The sequence below is a fragment of the Lactuca sativa genome, chromosome 5 (genome assembly GCF_002870075.4).
Source record: "Lactuca sativa cultivar Salinas chromosome 5, Lsat_Salinas_v11, whole genome shotgun sequence".
Classification (NCBI taxonomy): Eukaryota; Viridiplantae; Streptophyta; class Magnoliopsida; order Asterales; family Asteraceae; genus Lactuca; species Lactuca sativa.
In genome coordinates, this window is record NC_056627.2 from 221,459,125 (window position 1) to 221,478,079 (window position 18,955).

Genomic DNA, 18,955 nt, shown 5'->3' on the forward strand with positions numbered 1-18,955 from the left:
CGGATCTGGAAACCTTATATGTTTAGGATTCTAAACGTACGACTACGATATTAGAACTAGCATGTAAACGTTTCGGAGTGATAAGGATGATTTAAACGTCAATCCTAAGTAAAGGTCTAGATTCACCTTATTCGATGTATAGATCAAGATGGCAAGAACCCGTAGCGGAAACGTGAATGCAAATGGGAACCGAGATCAACCCCCAGCGATTGAGCAAATACCAGTTGTGGTAGCCGCTGCTGAGCCAATAACGATGGCAGGAGTGCAAGCGATGATCCAAGCGATGTTGGATCGTCAAATGGAGGAAACCAGATGTTTTCTCCAGCAAAATCGAAAGGAAGCATGCCTATTGATGAATACACCAACAACTTCACAGAGAAGATGGAGTTCGCCTTACGTCTTGTTCCGGATGAGCTGACAAAAATTGACAAGTACGCAAAAGGACTTCCATGGGAATATGCAGTGCCAGTGCGTCAGGCACCTACTTTGGAGGCAGCTATCTGGGCTGCCAAGTCGGTTGAGGAGATGATCAAGGGAAGAGCCGCCAACAAGACCGAGGTTGGCGAAAAGAGGAAGTTTGAGGGGTCTGCGAAGCCCGATGAGAGAAGCAAATCAAGTACCAGGAAGTTTAGAGGAGGAGGGAGTGAAGAAAGATGGTGCGAGAAGTGCAAAAAGAAACACTCTGGAAAATGCAGTGAGGAAGTAACTTGTTTCAAGTGTGGGAAGCATGGGCATTATGCCAACGAGTGTAAATTCAATAAAAGGGTGTGTTACGAATGTAATGAGGAAGGACACTTCAAGCAAGATTGCCCAAAGAGAGAAGGGGCTACAAAGCCAAATGTGCCGCCAAAGCCAAAGGCGAGAGCATTTCAAATGATCCTTGACGAAGCAGATGACAATGCGAGGATTCAGGAGTGACAACTTGACATCCAAAGATCGAGTTATGAGGTAGCCATAGAATCGTATGATGTAGCCTGTTAGAGGCATATTCTAGGGTGAACTTGAACACCTATGTAATAGTTTCAAGGAATAATAAAAACCTTCGTTTTGATATCTGATGTGTTAAGCTGTTATATGATTTTCTTGTGTGGTGACTTGGAAAACTGTGGGACAATACCTGAGACGAGTATGAGTAGGTGTGAATGGTAGTAGAGGCCTATACTACCGGAAGCACAGGACTCACACTTGGATCAGGGAAAGTCACAAGGTTACCAAGAAGCTAGTAATTGATTTCGTTTTATTCAAGTGTGTTGTTACCATCGTTTCGGTAATGACTAAGAAGATTGTTGATATTCCGACCCTAGTGGTCATATCGAATCGAGTCCGACTACGATGAGTATGTTGTGTGGTTCAGAGAACCAAGTTTGATGTAGCGTCTGACTTAAACCAAACGGTTGAAATCAAAGCGGTCAATAGAAGTATCACACTCATTGTTAAAGAAGTTGGTGGCTAGAAATGCCTAATGTTAAAGTGTGATTATATCACATTAGAACATGAAGGAAGGCATAGTCTGTTTTAGAATTTAACTCTAAGAGACCTCAGTCTAAGTGTTGCAACATACGATGATAGGTCATTAGAATATGACACATCGATCTATAGTAGTAATAAAAGAACTTATCTCAAGTCCGTATCCAGCAAGGATCGAGATTGTGACTTGAAGGTCATAATTTGGAGTCTAACCTGAGGTAGAGAGCAGGTGCACGATCGAGTACTCTTACAGTCAATGAGTTTAAGAGATAGAATCGAAGGAATGTAGAAGTTATAATTATTACCTAGGATGAAGAGATGACATATGGAGTCATTATACGACCCTGTTTCGTTGATGATTCCGGGACGTAATCATCCTAAGGGGGAGATAATTGTAACGCCCGCAAATCTAGGCTAGTCAAATTAGAGGCAATAGGGGTCGAAAACGACTTTTCGACAAAAGATTATTTAGAATAAATAATCTTAACCAAGTTGTAGAGTATGTTACAAGGTTTTCGTACATATAAAGAACGCCGAAAACCGAGTTATAACGAAGAAGTTATGACCCGTTGAAGTTTCGCGACGGAACCGGCACGATACCGGGAAGCGTAAATAGTGAATTTACGATAGAGCGAGATTTAGCCTTAGTGATCTAAACGAAAGTCGTAGAATATGTTAAACTAAGAACATCAATAAAAAGAACGCCCAAATCTGACTTCGTATGAGGAAGTTATGATTTTTCTAAGATTTAGCATAGCAGTGCACAGCCCGAAATCTGAATTTTAGATCGGTCGATTTTTAGCCGACGGGATCTGAACGAAAGTTGTAGAGTACGTCTCCACCTATGCGTGGATATAAATAACGTCAAAAACGGAGTTCGTATGAACGAGTTACAAATTATAATAGCATATTTACGTATTAAAATAAAGTATAAATCATATATACGTACACATATATATACATATGTATATATCATTAGAAAGGTATCGACGATGCGGTCATTATAAGACTAATGTTGAGTTCTTTCGACATTAGTTTAGTGCAAATATCATTAAATCTATTTAAAATAGTATTATAAAGGGGTGTTTAGTTGTTTATATAACTATAAGGTCATTAAGTAATTATGGAGGGTAGTTTTTGTAAATTCAATTACTATAAATAAGAGGCTTGGGCTCTCATATTTCTTGCACCATTCTCTTGATTCAAGAGTCTTTCTCTCCTTATCCCCCGAGCATTTCGGTCCCTCGTGATTCGACTTCTTTTTCTGTAGTTTTAGTATAGTAAGGTGAGCGCTGAAGCGCTGCACGAATCTTTCTTAGAAAGATTCAACGACGAAGTTCTGCCCCTACAGAGCCCGACTCCTAGCTAAAATCCTCTTGTAAGTAAGTTATGCTTATCCTATTTTAAATATAGTTTATATTTAAAATTAGGATTGTTATTATAAATTTATAATAAATATTTGAGCTATTATTATGAATTATATAAGTGTCGTTATAATATCTTTTTAACTACTCGCGGTACGGGGAATCTGGTTTAAAGGGCCGCATAGGGTTGCTGGATTTCAGAAGTGCTATATGCCAAAATGGTCCTGCCCTCCGGTGTTTTATGTCTGGCCCCTGTCTGTACATAGTGGTTGGAAAGTATTGTTTAAACGCTTATATAATAATAATAATAAGACTAATAATTAGTCACGGTAAATCTTAGACTAAAATCTAGTGGTAATAATACTAGGTTTCGTCGAAGGAAATTATTTTAAAGTAAACGAAGCGCTGTCCGAGTACCGAGTCACCACCTTCTCAAGTGAGTGCATGGTCCCTTTCATCTTACACATAGATATGAAGTATTTTAATATAAATTACGTGTTATGTGTGCATATTGTCTTAATACCTGCTGTCTATGCTGGTGAAAGATTTTTATACATGTTTTAAATGATGTAAACTGTATAAAGTATTTTATATCTACAAAATATGTTGCGTAAAACATGGGTAGATGAATGATGAGGGATAAAAGCTGAAATAGAGGAACATTAGTAGTACGGACCTAGTGCCCTATAGGTAATACATTGGCAGCAGTGGACCAAGTACCCTATAGATGAGCACTGGCAGCTGCGCCACAACCCGTAGATGTTTTAGATCTACGGTAAACGTCCTAGCAGCTGCGCTCTAAGGACAGTATCAACAGCTGTGCCTAATAGGGAGCCTTATGACCATGACAGTGGCGTTAAAAGGTCAATACCGGCAGAAGCGCCTCATAGGAAATGTCCCAATTCTGGCAGCTGTGCCTAAGTGACAAGATTAGCAGCTACGCTTGACCAAAGTGTCATTGGCAACAATGGACTTCATGTTGTTTCCTTAGGATGATCCTTAGGAATGAATGAATGAGAAATAGCTGATTCTTAGGGTAGATCCTTAAGAATAAAGAAGATAATGGGGATGAGTAATTGGGTTGATTATTTGATTGTTTAAACATAATAATTATATTATTGTGGGTTGAAAACCCTATGTACTCACCAGGTTTCCCAACCTGACCCACTCAGTTTATTTATATCACAGGTGTTGATATGAAGTGACATTACACTGAGAGATTTAAAGAGATATAGATCACTAGTGTAAATAATTGTAAGTTCTGTTTATGCTTATGTTTCTGTATTAACGATGACATCCCAAACGTTTTAAAATGAAATAAATACGTTTCTTCGAAAATGTTTTAATAACGTATTTACCATGTTTTTCTGGGAACAAATTCCGCAACATTTTTATAAAATGAAGTACTCTGATTTTTATAAAGCATAAACAACATCGGTCTTTTCTGGCCGTGAAAATGGGGATGTCACAATGTGTAACACTCGGAACCAAGAAGGTCAATTAAGGAAGAGAAAACTTCATTTATATGTCCAACCCCTCGAGTTCAAGGGGAAGAACTCGACGTGTAAGAAATTTGTTACGCGTGTTTTTAGAAGACCAACTCGACGAGTTGGGGAGGTCCAACTCGACGATTTGGACAGGGTTTGGGAAACCCTAATTCCGGGATTTTGTACCGTATTTAAACATATTAAGCCTCATGAGTTAGCCTCATTTCCAGCCTCCATTATTCTAAACCCTAACCTCAAAACCCTAAGGCACTTTTGAGTGATTGTGTGTGTTTGAAGCCACATGGAAGGAAAGAAAAGATTGGAGATACATAAAGGAGCTACTAGATCCAGAAACTCTTCATCAATGGTTGCATCTTTGAGGTATAAAGTCGTCACCTTGACTTGTAGTTAACTAGATCTCCTTTCTTGAAGTTTTAGCTTGATTTTTGGGACTTTGGTTGAGTTGTCCAAAGAGAAGAGGTCTTCAGGGGTTAATAAAGTAGATCTGATCCCTACATGACCTCTTGAGGCTTAAAGTTGCAAACTTTATTGGCCTCTAGGTCCCATTCATGCAATATGTCCATTATGAATCCATAAACGAGCCCTAGAGGGTGTTTCTAACATGCATGAGTGTAAAGTCGGAAACTTTGCGTGATTTGCCCACTTTGGGACACCAGATCTGTGTTTTGGAACATTGTAGTGGGAATTTAAGGGCTTAATGGGTCAAGACCTTCTTTAAGGAACCTAGGGTTTGAGTTTGAAGCTTAATGGATGGTTCTTGAGGGTAAAGTTGGAAACTTTACCCTTATGGACATCATTTTGGAAGAGATCTGAGGTTTGGAGTCCTTGGATTAAAGAGAAATGACTTAATACGTTAAGTGGGATTGGCAGACTGAAGTACTCGATGAGTTCATGGGTGAGCTCGACGAGTTGGTATGGGATTATATCGATTTTGATGAAAAAGGGGGCAACTCGTTGAGTAGTAGGGAAACTCGACGAGTTGGGTCGAGACATCACGATTCTGTCCTTAAGGGGAACTCGACGAGTTAGGTCAACTCGGAGCGTTGACTTTGACTTTTGACTTTGGACAAGTTGGTCCCAAAGGGGTGCTTGGAGTGAACCAAATTGTAATAAAGGAGATTATGAGCTCGTAAGGGGTTGGGGCCTAATTTGGAAAATTAGGCCATTAATGGATTTATGGACATTATAGCGTTGGGCTTTTAGGATTGGGCCTTAGTGTTGGATCATAGTGGGCCGGGGGTAGAATGGCCATTTTACCCAATGTATGGATTAAGGATTATAGCAGGGAACCCAATTACTAATTAGGTATATTGATTGGTAATGATAGCTTGGGAAGCCGGTGGGGCAGCAACTAAGGATTTCATTCGGGGAGCTTTAGCCATTCAAGGTGAGTCTCCTCACCATACCAATGGGTCGAAGGCACCAAGGTCGGCCCGTTTATCTAGTTTTGATGATTATTGCGGATGTGTTGTCGATACATTATGTATTTATGTGGAGACCATGTGGAGGTTCCCATGGCAGTGGGCTAAAACCATGTGGGGGTTCCCATGGCACCAAATGTAAGACCTTGGAGGGTTTCCATGACATCCTTATATGTTTGTATGTATGACTTGTATGACATTTCTTCTGGTTAGTTAAGACCATGTGGGGGTTCCCATGACACCCGAAGTAAGACCTTGGAGGGTTTCCACGGCTTCCTTATATGATTATATGCATGGTTTATGTGATTGATATGTATTATTTGGTTATGTGGATTATGCGGGGTATGTTGTGGGGAACTCACTAAGCTTCATGCTTACAGTTTTGTTTATGGTTTCGGGTATCATTGGTTTGGAAAGGAATGACCCGACTTGATCGCAGCGCACACACACCCGTGTTTCCTCAATATGTGATTTTGGGATGAACTGTGATAAATGTTTTTAATTAGAAATGTTTTTGGAATGCTTGGATTTAAAAGATATTTGTGTTTTGACTATAATGAAAAATGAAAATTTTTACCTTGGATTTTTTGGTCGTTACACTATGCGTAGTGACTGAGTACGCAGGGCGTACTTAGTCTGTGTTGACTTTTAATTTTTAGACTTTGACCTTTGACCAAGTTTGACTTAGGGGTATTTTGAATAGTAAATTGAGATTAGGTCATTGTTTATTGTATAGGTGACCGGTAGAGACAACATTTGGGGTAGTGATCTGTTCAGCTATTTTTCAGACTGTGAGGTGAGTTTTCCTCACTGTACTTGTGGGTCGAATGCACTAATACCGGCCCACTGGATTATGTATCCTGGTATATCGGATGATGTTAAGTTGGTTATATGATTGACTGGTAGATTTGTATGATTACATGTGTTCACTGGTTATGTGTTAGATTGGTAGATCTGTATGATTATCTGTACTTGCTAGTTATTGATTATTATTGTATATGTCGACATGTTATGGTTTGTTGGGTTGATGCGGTCCTACTTTGTGCTGAAGGCCAAGATACCCGTGACGGTTCAGATAGGCCGTAAGCTCTACGAGGCGGTCCAGTCAGGCCGAAGGCCCGAAGAGCGATCCAGATAGGTTGTAGGCTATACGAGGCGGTTCGGTCATGCTGAAGGCTCATGTATGCATGTTGTTATCTGTTTGGTTGTGTGTGGTACTTTAGGGGAACTTACTAAGCTTTGACTTACAATTTGAATTTATGGTTTCATGTACTTCAGAGGACAGGATAGGGGCAAGGCGAAGGCTTGATCGTTCACATCATCCTAGATTTTTATGAGATTATGATTTTGGGATACTTTGATTCATGTTTATGACTTTTGGAAACTATGTTTTGTAAACATTTATGGTTTTGGATTGGTTTCGAAAATGAAAAATTTTATCTTGATTTTTGGGATGTTATATTGATTCTTCTGTTTGCATGGACTATGGCTTCGAAAGAAGGCTAAAGAGTTTTTTTAAGGCATTTTTTAGGTGATGTGGTAACATATTTGGAGATTCCACAACTTACTTACGTTCGATAAAGGCGAAGACTTTTAATATTTTTAAGGCATTTTTTTTAATTGGTGTACTTTTATACATATGAATTCCACTAATTCATTAATTAGGTTAGTTAGCTTCATAGTCTTATTATTGCTATTTATTAATTTCTTATATTGTACTTGTCTATTTTGATCTAACTTCTTGCTTGCTAGTATGGATTTAATAAAAGTTATGCCGTTAAAAAACTATTCTTTAATTTAAAGTATTTATTTATTAATATTTTAAATCTATAGTTATATTTAAATAAATTAGAACTTCGGCTTATTAGATTATCTAGTAGACTAAGGGGTTGTTTGACTTAGCTTTTGAATGGCCAAAAGTTTTTTTAGAAAAAGTTCATAGACAAAAGATATTTGGCAAAAGACTTTTAAAAGCTACTTTTGGATTTTGCAAAGAAGGAAAATTAATTTTTTGGAAAAGTCAGGAAAACCTAACTTTTTATAACTTTTCCAAAAAGATCTTTGGCCTCCAAAAAGCTAAGCCAAACACCCCCTAATAGTGTTCAGCTTTTTCAAAAGCTTTCTATTTGAAAATGCCTTTGATTTTTTTTATATCATTAATTCTTAATGTCGACTAACATTTTATTTTTTCTTCATGTGTTTGTCACATTAATTCTTATATTAGTTAACATTATATTTTATACTCAAATAATATTTAGATATTATATTTTTTTAATTAGTTAATTAACTGGTTAATAAAAAAATAGAAATAAATATACTTTATAAAAGAAAGTTATAAATGTAGAAGTAGTTGTCAAAATTGTTAAAATATAAAATATTATAAAATATTTCTATTACATAGTACTTTATTGTTTTATATATAGTTTAGAGACAAATATATAGTGATAATAAATTATAAATTATATAAAAGGCTTCATAAAACATTTATTATAGATAACGGATAAATAAATTATATTGAGAAAAAAGCTTTTAAAGATATTAATCATTAAAGAATGTATTCACTAAATGTATTTTGTTAAATAAAAAGTAATAGATGATGCGACAAAAATAATAAATATCTGTGTCGTGAATTATAGAGATGGTAGTGTAATTCAAATTTGAGATAACGAATTATAAGAGTAATATACTTTTGATTCGTACATATTTGGTCATTGGTTTTTTCGTTCATATTTATCTTTTTAGTTTGTTTAAACTTTATACATTTAGTCTTTATCACCGACTACTCCAGATAAGCCGAAAAAAATATGACTCAACAGGGTGATATATTTCTCATTTTGTACATATTTAGTTCTTAATATTTTTTTGCACATTTAGTCCTTAATATATATATATATATATATATATATATATATATATATATATATATATATATATATAAAATGAGTCATTTGTTGTTTTTGTAAAAATTCAATACTTATGATTAGTTTCTTTAGGTTTTTCTCACAACATCCTACCGTGTGACAATCATTAATAAGGTGTTCAGACTGTTGATATTTATGGTCATTGTGGCATCGGTTGCTTAGTTGCTTTGGTCTTGTGTTCAACATCGTAACTTCTTCATACGATCTCGAATTTTAACGATCTTTATATCAACACGTTCGTATTTAAGTCTACTACAATATTCATTTAAATTGCTCCCGTTAAAAAGTAATATGTTTTTACTTACGATCTTAATATCCATGCGTTCTTTATGAATGTATGTATGAACGTTTTTTTTTTTTTTTTTAAATAAAATCATAAGTAAAAATTTATTACTTTTTCACGAGAGTAATGTAAATAAAAATTGTAGTAGACTCAATTACGAACGTCTGAATATAAATATCGTTAAAATTCGAGATCATATGAATAAGTTACAATATTCATAACACAAGACCTAAGCCAAACCACAAGACGTAAGCAACCAAGCAGCCGATGTCGCAATGGTCATAAGCATCAACAATCCTGGACACTTTATTAATAATTGTCCCACGTAGGATGTCATGAAAAAAAATTAAAAAAACTGGTCATAAGTACTTAATGTTTATAAAAACAACAATGACTTATTTTACAACAAAAAAAATATTAAGAACTAAATATATACAAAGTGAGAAATATATTATCCTATTAAGTTATCTTTTCCGACTTATTTGGAATAGTCGATCATAAGAATTGAATGTGTATAATTTAAACAAATTAAATGGATGTATATAAAACAAAAAAAAAAACCTAATGACCAAATATATAAAATAAAAAAATATATTAATTATCCCTTTGAATATTTTTATTTTCTCTATTTACTATTAACTCATATGTGCTAGTGTTTGGATACACACCCAACTTTACTCCAAGCCAAGATAACCTTGCTAGCTCGCACTCGTTTTCGTAACTATGGATAAAGCTAGTTTACACATATAGCACAAAAGATCGAAGCCCCCAATCCCTTTATCCACACAAGGCACAAACACAGAGCTCCACCAGGATGACAACAATGGCGTCCTCAACGTTTTTTAATTGCACTTCGCTCTCAACTCCTGTGAAACCCCTTCGAAAAACCCCTTCTTGTACTAGCTCCGTTTGCCTTTCACAATTCGCGAAGAAATCGACGCCATTGAACCTCTCATCGTCACACAACATCTCTGTTTTCTCCCCACTTCTTCCCATCACTATCTCTTCCCCCAACCGAAAACCCCAGTCTCTCACAATTGTGGCTGCGAAGGGATATAAGATGAAAACCCACAAGGTAATTCCCTCTCCTTTTACCTTACTTTCTTCGTTTGCTCATTCGTAGTAGTTTTTGATGTTTTTACGCAATAACTCTCTGCAATTAGCACTTGGTGTATTTAATTTTAATTTTACTGAAGCTTCAAGCACCTACGTATGTGGGGTTTTTGTTTAATTGAGGTCATAATTTCTTGGATTCTTATCAAGTAATCATTCAATCTAGAGATTCTAATGTCGATAACCTTTTTGGGGATTCAAGAATTTACATATCGAGTGCAACTTCTATCTTCAAATCATGTTTATTTGATCTGTTATCTTGAATTTTGCATTTGCAGGCATCAGCAAAGAGATTCAGGGTAACAGGCACTGGTAAGATAGTGAGGAGGAGAGCTGGAAAACAACATTTGCTTAGAAAGAAGAATGCTAAAAGGAGAACTCGCCTCTCTAAAGTGGTTAGTGTTTAAACTTATCAAATGTAGACATAGGTGTTGTTTCTTTTGGACTTAATGCAAACAACACTTATTATTTTCATGTAAAGAATCGTTGGTGTTGATTTGGGTACACAGAAGTACCACTTTTGTCATTCTTTGAAGGGTATTTAAGACATTAGATCAATAGTTGTGAGATACTTCCTTTGATAACTTCTAACATACAAATATGCAATATGTGATGTATTTCTAACACCACTAATTCGTGTGATGCAGCTACAAGTTGACCGATGTGACTACAACAATGTGATAGGGGCGTTACCATATCTGAAGGTCAACCGATCCAATTAGCCCCAACATTTCTGTTTTGACTAGGGTTGCATATTCTGTTCAGAAGCAACGTGTTTTTATTACTCATCTCATTGTTGTATTTGTGATTTTTGTAAGTGGTTTTGAATCGCATGTGTTTTTACTCCTTTGCTATATTGTAGTTTATAGCCACTGAATATGAAGTGTGTATTGAAATTTTAAATGGGTGTTCCTTAAAATTGTAGTTTCTAATGAAATTGCCAAGAGCAAGTTGCAGGAAATAGCAACATACTTTGTTCATTTATCGATTTAGGCAACATATTTTATTTTTTTTATCTGTAATTAGGACAATTCTCGACCCAACACGAAAATAAATGGGTTTGGGTTGAGATTTCCGACCCGTCAACCCACAAACCTGTTTATTTCGTGGGTTGAGTTGGGTTCGCAGGTCAACCCGACTATAAATATTATATATGGAAAAAATAAAAATTTTATTTATGAACCAATGGAATATAAGACACAATTACACATTGCATGAATGTTTTCAATTTCAACATACCATTTATGAATCGTTACGGAATCAAACCATAGTAATATTAATATATAGTGCTAAGAAATATATAATTATGTGACTAGACTCATCATGAAATATTCTTTGGTAACCAAATATATTGCATGGGATGTCATGTCGTTTACTGCTAAGGTTGTAAGTTTGGAATCATAAGCCGGTCACAAACATAATGTCACCATCATTTGGATCAACATAAGTTGGTTAGACACTTAGACTTAGGCATCTTTAGTTGTATCATTCGGTAGCTAGAAGTCTAGAACTTCAATATTCTCCGAGGAACACTATGTAACTTTAGCTAATACAAATTGTAACAAACTAAGCAAGTGTAACTAATTTTTGCTCATTTTAGCGAAATTAAATTATTTTTTTTGAAAAAATAATATAAAATCATTAATTAAATAATAATAATAAAATAAGTAAAGGAGTTAATAAAAGGTTTAGATTAAATAATAAAAGAAAGGGTAAATGACATAAAAAACACTTCTTTTACACATAAATTCAATTTTGACACCGTGTTTTTTTTGTGTCAATTTTGACACTGTGTTTTCCAATTTGTTACAATTCTGACCATTTGACCGGTTAACCAGGTTACATGCTGACGTGTCAAAATTGATTTTCTTTCCACAAAAAACACTAAGTTTCCATTTTTTTTTCGATTTTGACACTAAGTTTAATTTTTTATTTCAATTCTGACACTATATTTTTTTGTTCCAATCGAACGTCATTTATCACATTTTGTTCAATTTTGTCTATTTTCCATTTAAAACCGTATAAATATATTTTTTTATTACATTTTAAACCGCATAAACATATTTTTTCCATTTAAAAACCACATTTTAAAGTTGCATATTTAATATAAAATACAATTTTTATATAACTAGTACATATTTATACATAAAAATATGGGTTGAGTGTAAAAAAAATGTATTTATACAAAACTATGGTTTTTAAATGAAAAAAAAAACATATTTATACGGTTTAAATGTATTAAAAAAATATTTATACGGTTTCAAATAAAAAATTGTCAACATTGAAAAAAATTGGAAAAAATGATGTTCGATTTGGAACAAAAAAACATAGTGTCAAAGTTGAAAGAAAAAATTAAATTTAGTGTCAAAATCGAAAAAAAAAATGAAAACTTAGTGTTTTTTGTGAGAAAAAAAATTCAATTTTGACACGTCAGCATGTCACGTCATCAAAACTGACACATCATCATGCCACGCCAGCATGCAACCTAATTAACCGGTCAAGTGGTCAAAATTGTAACAAATTGGAAAACACAATGTCAAAATTGACAAAAAAAAAACACGATGTCAAAATCGAATTTCTGTATAAAAAGAGTGTTTTTTGTGCCATTTACCCTAAAAGAAAATAGCCAATTTAGGCTTAAAAATAAAGAATATACGAGGAATGGCCAAAATTGACAAATTAGTCAAACTTGGGGGGTGGATTTGAAAATGATGTAGATCTACTTGCAAGAAAGTTGTTAATTTGGGGTAACATTGTTAGGTGTATTTAGTTCATGGAATCTTTTGAATTATAAAGAATTGGAAACTAATTCCAAAAATTTCCTATTTTTGATTCAAGCTTTAAAAATAAATTGATTCATAAGATTCATAATTAAACACAACCTGATTATATTCAAAAATTATTTTTTATTATCTATTAAATTTTTTTTCTTTTTCACTATACAATCCAACTAAATTCAAACTTTCATCGTTTAACAATTCAACTAAAATCAATTTTTTATTAAATAAATAAAACTTAAATTTTTTTTATTATATTAAAATGTTTTAAAGAATTAAATATCTTTTTTGGAAGCACATTATTTATAACAAAAAAATAATAATCCATTGTAGATTCAAATAAAAATTTAGAAAAAAATCAAGTAAATTACACGAATCGTTCATCGTCCAAGTGCCAAAAGCACGTTCAATCTCTATTTTCAAAAATTAACTCGGACCGTCCCTCGTTTGGTTAAAAATTGCATGTTTCATCCCTATTTATTTTAAACTTGCACGTTTAATCCCTTGAGTGACATGAAATGACTACAATGCCCTTTTCACTTTTATTTTTCATTTATATTTAACATTTCAGATTATTTTTAACTATTAAAAAATGTTTCAATTAAAATTTTGGGTCCATCCAACTTTAAACCTAATATATATATATATATATATATATATATATATATATATATATATATATATTCTCTTTTTGTTGAACACTTAACCACCGACACCACCACAGGAAATGTGCACACCTACCCCTTATCTTCCTCTCCCGGTATGCTTTTCTCTAGAAATTGAAAATTAAAAATTAAAAATCTGAAACCTGTAACCTAAATGATTCTAGAAACCGAAAATTGTTTCAGATATCTCAAAAGAGTTCCAAAAGTCAAGTATGGTGGTGGATCCTTTTGAAAACGAGAAATATACACACCGGTTTCTCTCCCTCTGATTTCACCTAATTTTCTCTTAAAACCCTTGAGCCGTCATCAACATTTGTTTCCTCGTTTTTCTTTCTGATCAGAGAAACACAAACACACCTTGTGTGTGTTTGCTGATGCGATACAAAGAGAGAGAGAGAGAGAGAGAGAGAGAGAGAGAGATGTGGTTTCATATCGATAACTTTGGGGGTTTCATGAAAGATTTCACTTTAGGGGTTTTAGATTGAGCATCACCACCACCGATAATATCTTATTTCGTCATGTGCCGCCACCATTGTTAGAGTTCGACCCGATGGTTTCAAGAAGAGGTTGTACATGGTGGGAGACTCAGTGAAGACGAAATGGGGGGAAGGAGACGCAGTGAAGACGAAATGAGCTAAACATAGTCCTACAATAACTTCCGTTGTTACAGCCCCCTGCAGTCTTTCTTGATATGGTCCCCCATAGTCTTTCATAAAATTGATATGGTCCACCTACAGTCTTTCATACAATTATTATGCTCTGCTCATAGTCTTTCATACAAATGCTATGGTCCACCCATAGTCTTTCATGCAAGTCACAAAGACAAAAAAGCATAGCATGACAGTTAGTGTCCTATATAGTAAAGTGAGAAGTCTCACTTGAGTCCAACAAATATGATCTCAATATTAGTCTCTGCAACAAAAAAAATAGTACAAACAATCTAATAACAAGTCGTCTGAGCAACACTATCGATGTGAGCTAGATGGATTCCCCTTTCTGAACACCTGCAACCCATACCATTAACTTTACTCAGATTTTTGGAAAGATACAAAATAGAACTTCTAAAGCAAAATAGAATAGAAATGACTAGTCTTAGAATATACTTGAACCAAAACACCTATTTTTTTTTCGAGTGATCATGTGATAACCTTTTGTTCTCATTCATTCAAGATATTATATAAGTGAACCTATTACGGAATCTAATTAGTTAAAATCAAAGTAAAAGTTTTATAAGATTACTGTTCGCTCTAAAATATAAAATTTATTCGATACAATAAAAAAAAATGATAAAAAGAGGAATAATTTAATAATTTCATTCCATAATGATTCGAAAAGACTTTCATTTTAAAACAAAATTAAATGACCCATTTGTGTCCCATCATATTATTTATCTGTTTTACTTTTCTTTCACCTACAATATTAAACACCATTGTTTAGTATTAAGGTTTATATGACCATTTTATATTTGGAGCTCACATTTTTCGATTAATCACATATTTTCACCCTTTTAACTTAGTTAATTAATTATGTGTTTACTTCGTTAAATGTAAAGTATTCTTTTACATAATTTTACATATAATATATCAATTTACCAACCTTTAGCATCCTAGTGATCATTCACATGGTTTTCTTAGTATTTAAACTCATTTACATATTAGCAACACATAATTACGTTGATATTATATCACTTAACATCTTTATTACATTTATAATTAATAATCTCCTTTCTAACATATCTTTCTAGTTCTATACACACATGTATTAGAATGATCATTAGTTAAAGAAACTTTACACACACACACATATATATATATATATATATATATATATATATATATATATATATATATATATATATATATATATATAGGAGTAGAACACTTAAAATGTTGAGAACGCGAGAAAAAATCTAGACCATCTAAATATTTAAATCTAGGGTTATTATTAGACGGACTATTTATGTAAATTATGAAATTTATTGATATTGAAGTGTAACTTTGAAATAGTGAAAAGGGTATAATAGTAATTGATTATTTATTTAATTCCTATAACTTCTCACTCTTTCCTTTCAATTTCGTCTCTCTTTCTCTCTATCTCTCTCTCTCTCTCTCTCTCTCTATATATATATATATATATATATATATATATATATATATATACCTAGGACACACCGCCTTTCAATTTTCTCGGTGTCATTATCTTCATAGAAATCAAAAGCTTATGCCACCATCATCGACACTGTCGATCGACAGTTAAAGGACGAACGTCGAGCGACAGGCAAAGGAAGAACGTCTCCATCGCTAAGAGGCGGAGCAGCTGGAGAAGATGAATATGATGTCGGAGAAGTGAATGGGTGGACAACAGCACCATTAGGGCATCGTGATGCAAGAATTTTGGTGCCCGATGTTTGGATTTTGATATCCTGCAAACGATATCCCTCCAGTTACTCTACCCTTTTTCCACAAAAGCCCTAATTCTTATAACTATCGCCTTTTACCACGTAATTGCTTTGTTTTAGTTTCCGATTTTGTTATTTTAAATTCATTTAGGGTTCTTTTATGCAATCCAGGCAATTCAATTGTCATTGGTGATGCAATTTTGTTGTGGATTTGACCGGATCTTTCTATACGTATGTATCGAGAAATCATTCGGTCTTAGGGTTTATTTATTTAATGAAAATCACTATTTCGACGAAATTCTATTAATCTGCTAAGGCTTGATGTGGATTTCTCTTTTGTTTATGTCTCACGATATTCATTTGTGAATATTAGTGTTTTTATATGTGAATAACTGTATTTATTTATGAATAGCAGGGTATTCATGTGTGATCAATAAGTGTATTTATTTATAATTAGGAGTATTCATTGTATTCATGTGTGATCAATAAGTGTATTTATTTATAATTAGGGATATTCATTTTATGAAAAAATGATAATTTTTACACTATTTTTTATTTTGTATCTATTTATGAATACCAGTTTTGTAACATCCGAATTTCCAGATATTATATTTTATCATTTTATTTTGAGTAAAAGAGAGGGACTCGACGAGTTGAGTCGTAGACTCGTCGAGTAGGACCGTGACTGCTGACTGGATTAATGAATGGACTCGACGAGTCAGAAAGAGTGGACTCGACGAGTCCGCGTTGTGGATTGAAACCCTAATTCTCGGGGTCTGTGCCCTATTTAAAGGCCTTTATGGCCTCCATTTGCGGCTACCTGTCCAGAGAGAGTACCCCTTAAGAGCTTGAGCAAGTGGATAGAGAAATAAGGCCATATTGATCGATTTTGTTGTGTTCTAGCATAGGAGAAGTGCTTCCAAGCAAGAGGAGGTCAAGGGAGCTGTGGATCCAGAGTTTCAAGCCCAGATCTACACTATTGAGGTACCAAATCGAGTTCCCTTTTCCGTTTAGGGATTAATATCTATGATCTAGGGTTTTCTATACCCCTTTTGAGGTTGTTATGTTGATTTCATGGTCCCTTGTGGTGTTGGACCTCGGATCTGGATCCAAAGAGGTCTAGAGAGCTTTCCCTAATCCGCTTTATGTTGGTTTAAGGAAGAAAAGAGTCTAGATTGCCATTTTACAAGCCTTTTGGCCAAAGATAGCCTTGTACACGTTGCATGCGGGTCAAGTTTCGACCTTTACGTGGTTTTTGGTCGTGGGGAAGCCAGATCTATAGCTTAGGAAAGCGGATCTGACCTCAGGAGGTCGTTTTAGTGCTGGCATGGGAGAAACTCACCGAGTTCATAAGTGGACTCGACGAGTCGAGTCGGGTTGCCCCGCGATTCGTGACCTGTTATGACCCGTTGAGTGAAGGGTTGACTCAGCTAGTCAAGTGAGGACTAGGGGAAATGAGGACACGCATGTACTCGCCGAGTCACATGAGTGCACTCGACGAGTCGGGTCAAAGTTTGACCATTTACTTTTGTTGACTTTCAGGGTTTAGTCAGTGTTTGGACTTATGAGCCATTAGAGGGGTAGAATGGTCTTTTACCCTTCTTAGAGAACTTGTAGAGAGGGGTTGGCCTAGACTTTAGAAGTTGTGTTAATTAGAGTAATTATTTATGTGATTAGGTAGAGGCTAGTGCAGTATTTCAGAGATCGAGGTTTACCGAGTTACCCGAGGTGAGTCTTCTCACTATACTTTACCTAGAGTGGTAATTAGTATTATGTGACTGAGTATATTATATGCTATGTGTTATCTATGTGATTCAGATTCTACAGAGTTAGGACCGGAAGGTCCATAGAGTTAGGGCCAGAGGGTCCATAGAGTTATGGGACTGGAGGGTCCCACTAAGACACTTTGAGCAGAGGGTCATACAGAGTTATAGCCTCGAGTGGCTAATATGTGTTGTATGTGGTATTTTAGGGAACTCACTAAGCATTTATGTTTACAGTGTTTGGTGTTATGTGTTTCAAGTACACACATGGGGAGTTTTTATACGTTATGATCTTGGGTTGTGATATATGGATTGATATGTGAAACAATGAGATTTTATAATGTTTATGAATGAAAATATGTTTTTAAAACGTGAAAAATTGTTTGAAAATTTTGGGCGTTACAAGTTTATTCATTTGTGAATATCAGTGTATTCATATGTGAATGACTACATAATTGTACATAATTATTTCTTAAAATTTTTTGCAGATAGAATAAATAAACATGCATATGCTGGGAGGTGAGAGATTTACCAAATGAAACACCGACACCAATACCTCTCTCGGAAGGAACGCAAATGTGTTTTACTCATTTATGATTGTAATTGTAGTATTAGTTTTCGTGTCAAAATATATATATATATATATATATATATATATATTGTAACTTATTCATTTACTATTATAATTATATTCTTATATGAATAGAAATGTGTTTTATTTATTTATATATGATTACCATTTTAGTTGATTTTATAATCTTTTTTTCGGGTTTTATTCATTTACGATTTACAAGTGTATTCATAAATACAACTGAGTTAATTCATTTATAATTTACATTTTTATTTATTTTAAAATGAAATGTATAAATCATTATTAATGAAAATATTTTTAAAAAAACAATAATAAATGAGGTAAAACGATAAATTATTTATTCTCTTGATATTTGATTGCTAAAAATGAAACATAAAAATGAAAAATGAAAGAAAAAAAACTGTTTTCATAGATAAACATTAAATCATGATTTTATTAATTATTAGTTCATTAAAAGAATAGTATCTAAAACATGAAATATTTTGGGTAATTGTCATCATAATCACTAAAATTTAAGAAATCATAATTTAATTAGATGGTAAAATTTCATTTCTGCCCTCATAAAATGATTGGTCCATAATTGTTCTTGCATTCTCAACCTTTTAAGTGTTTTCATTTGATCATCTCCCTATATATATATATATATATATATATATATATATATATATATATAGGGTTAGGTT

The 18,955-nt window shown here is 33.9% G+C and overlaps 1 protein-coding gene across 1 annotated transcript; it reads left to right on the top strand.

Annotated features, from left to right (window-relative positions):
• Window positions 1-9,678: 9,678 nt before the first annotated feature.
• LOC111920707 (50S ribosomal protein L35, chloroplastic) lies at window positions 9,679-10,980 on the top strand. Its single transcript, XM_023916278.3, has 3 exons — window positions 9,679-10,039; window positions 10,356-10,472; window positions 10,725-10,980. The coding sequence occupies exons 1-3, from the start codon at window positions 9,779-9,781 to the stop codon at window positions 10,797-10,799; spliced, it is 453 nt and encodes a 150-aa protein (XP_023772046.1). The 5' UTR covers window positions 9,679-9,778; the 3' UTR covers window positions 10,800-10,980.
• The last annotated feature ends 7,975 nt before the right edge of the window (window positions 10,981-18,955 follow it).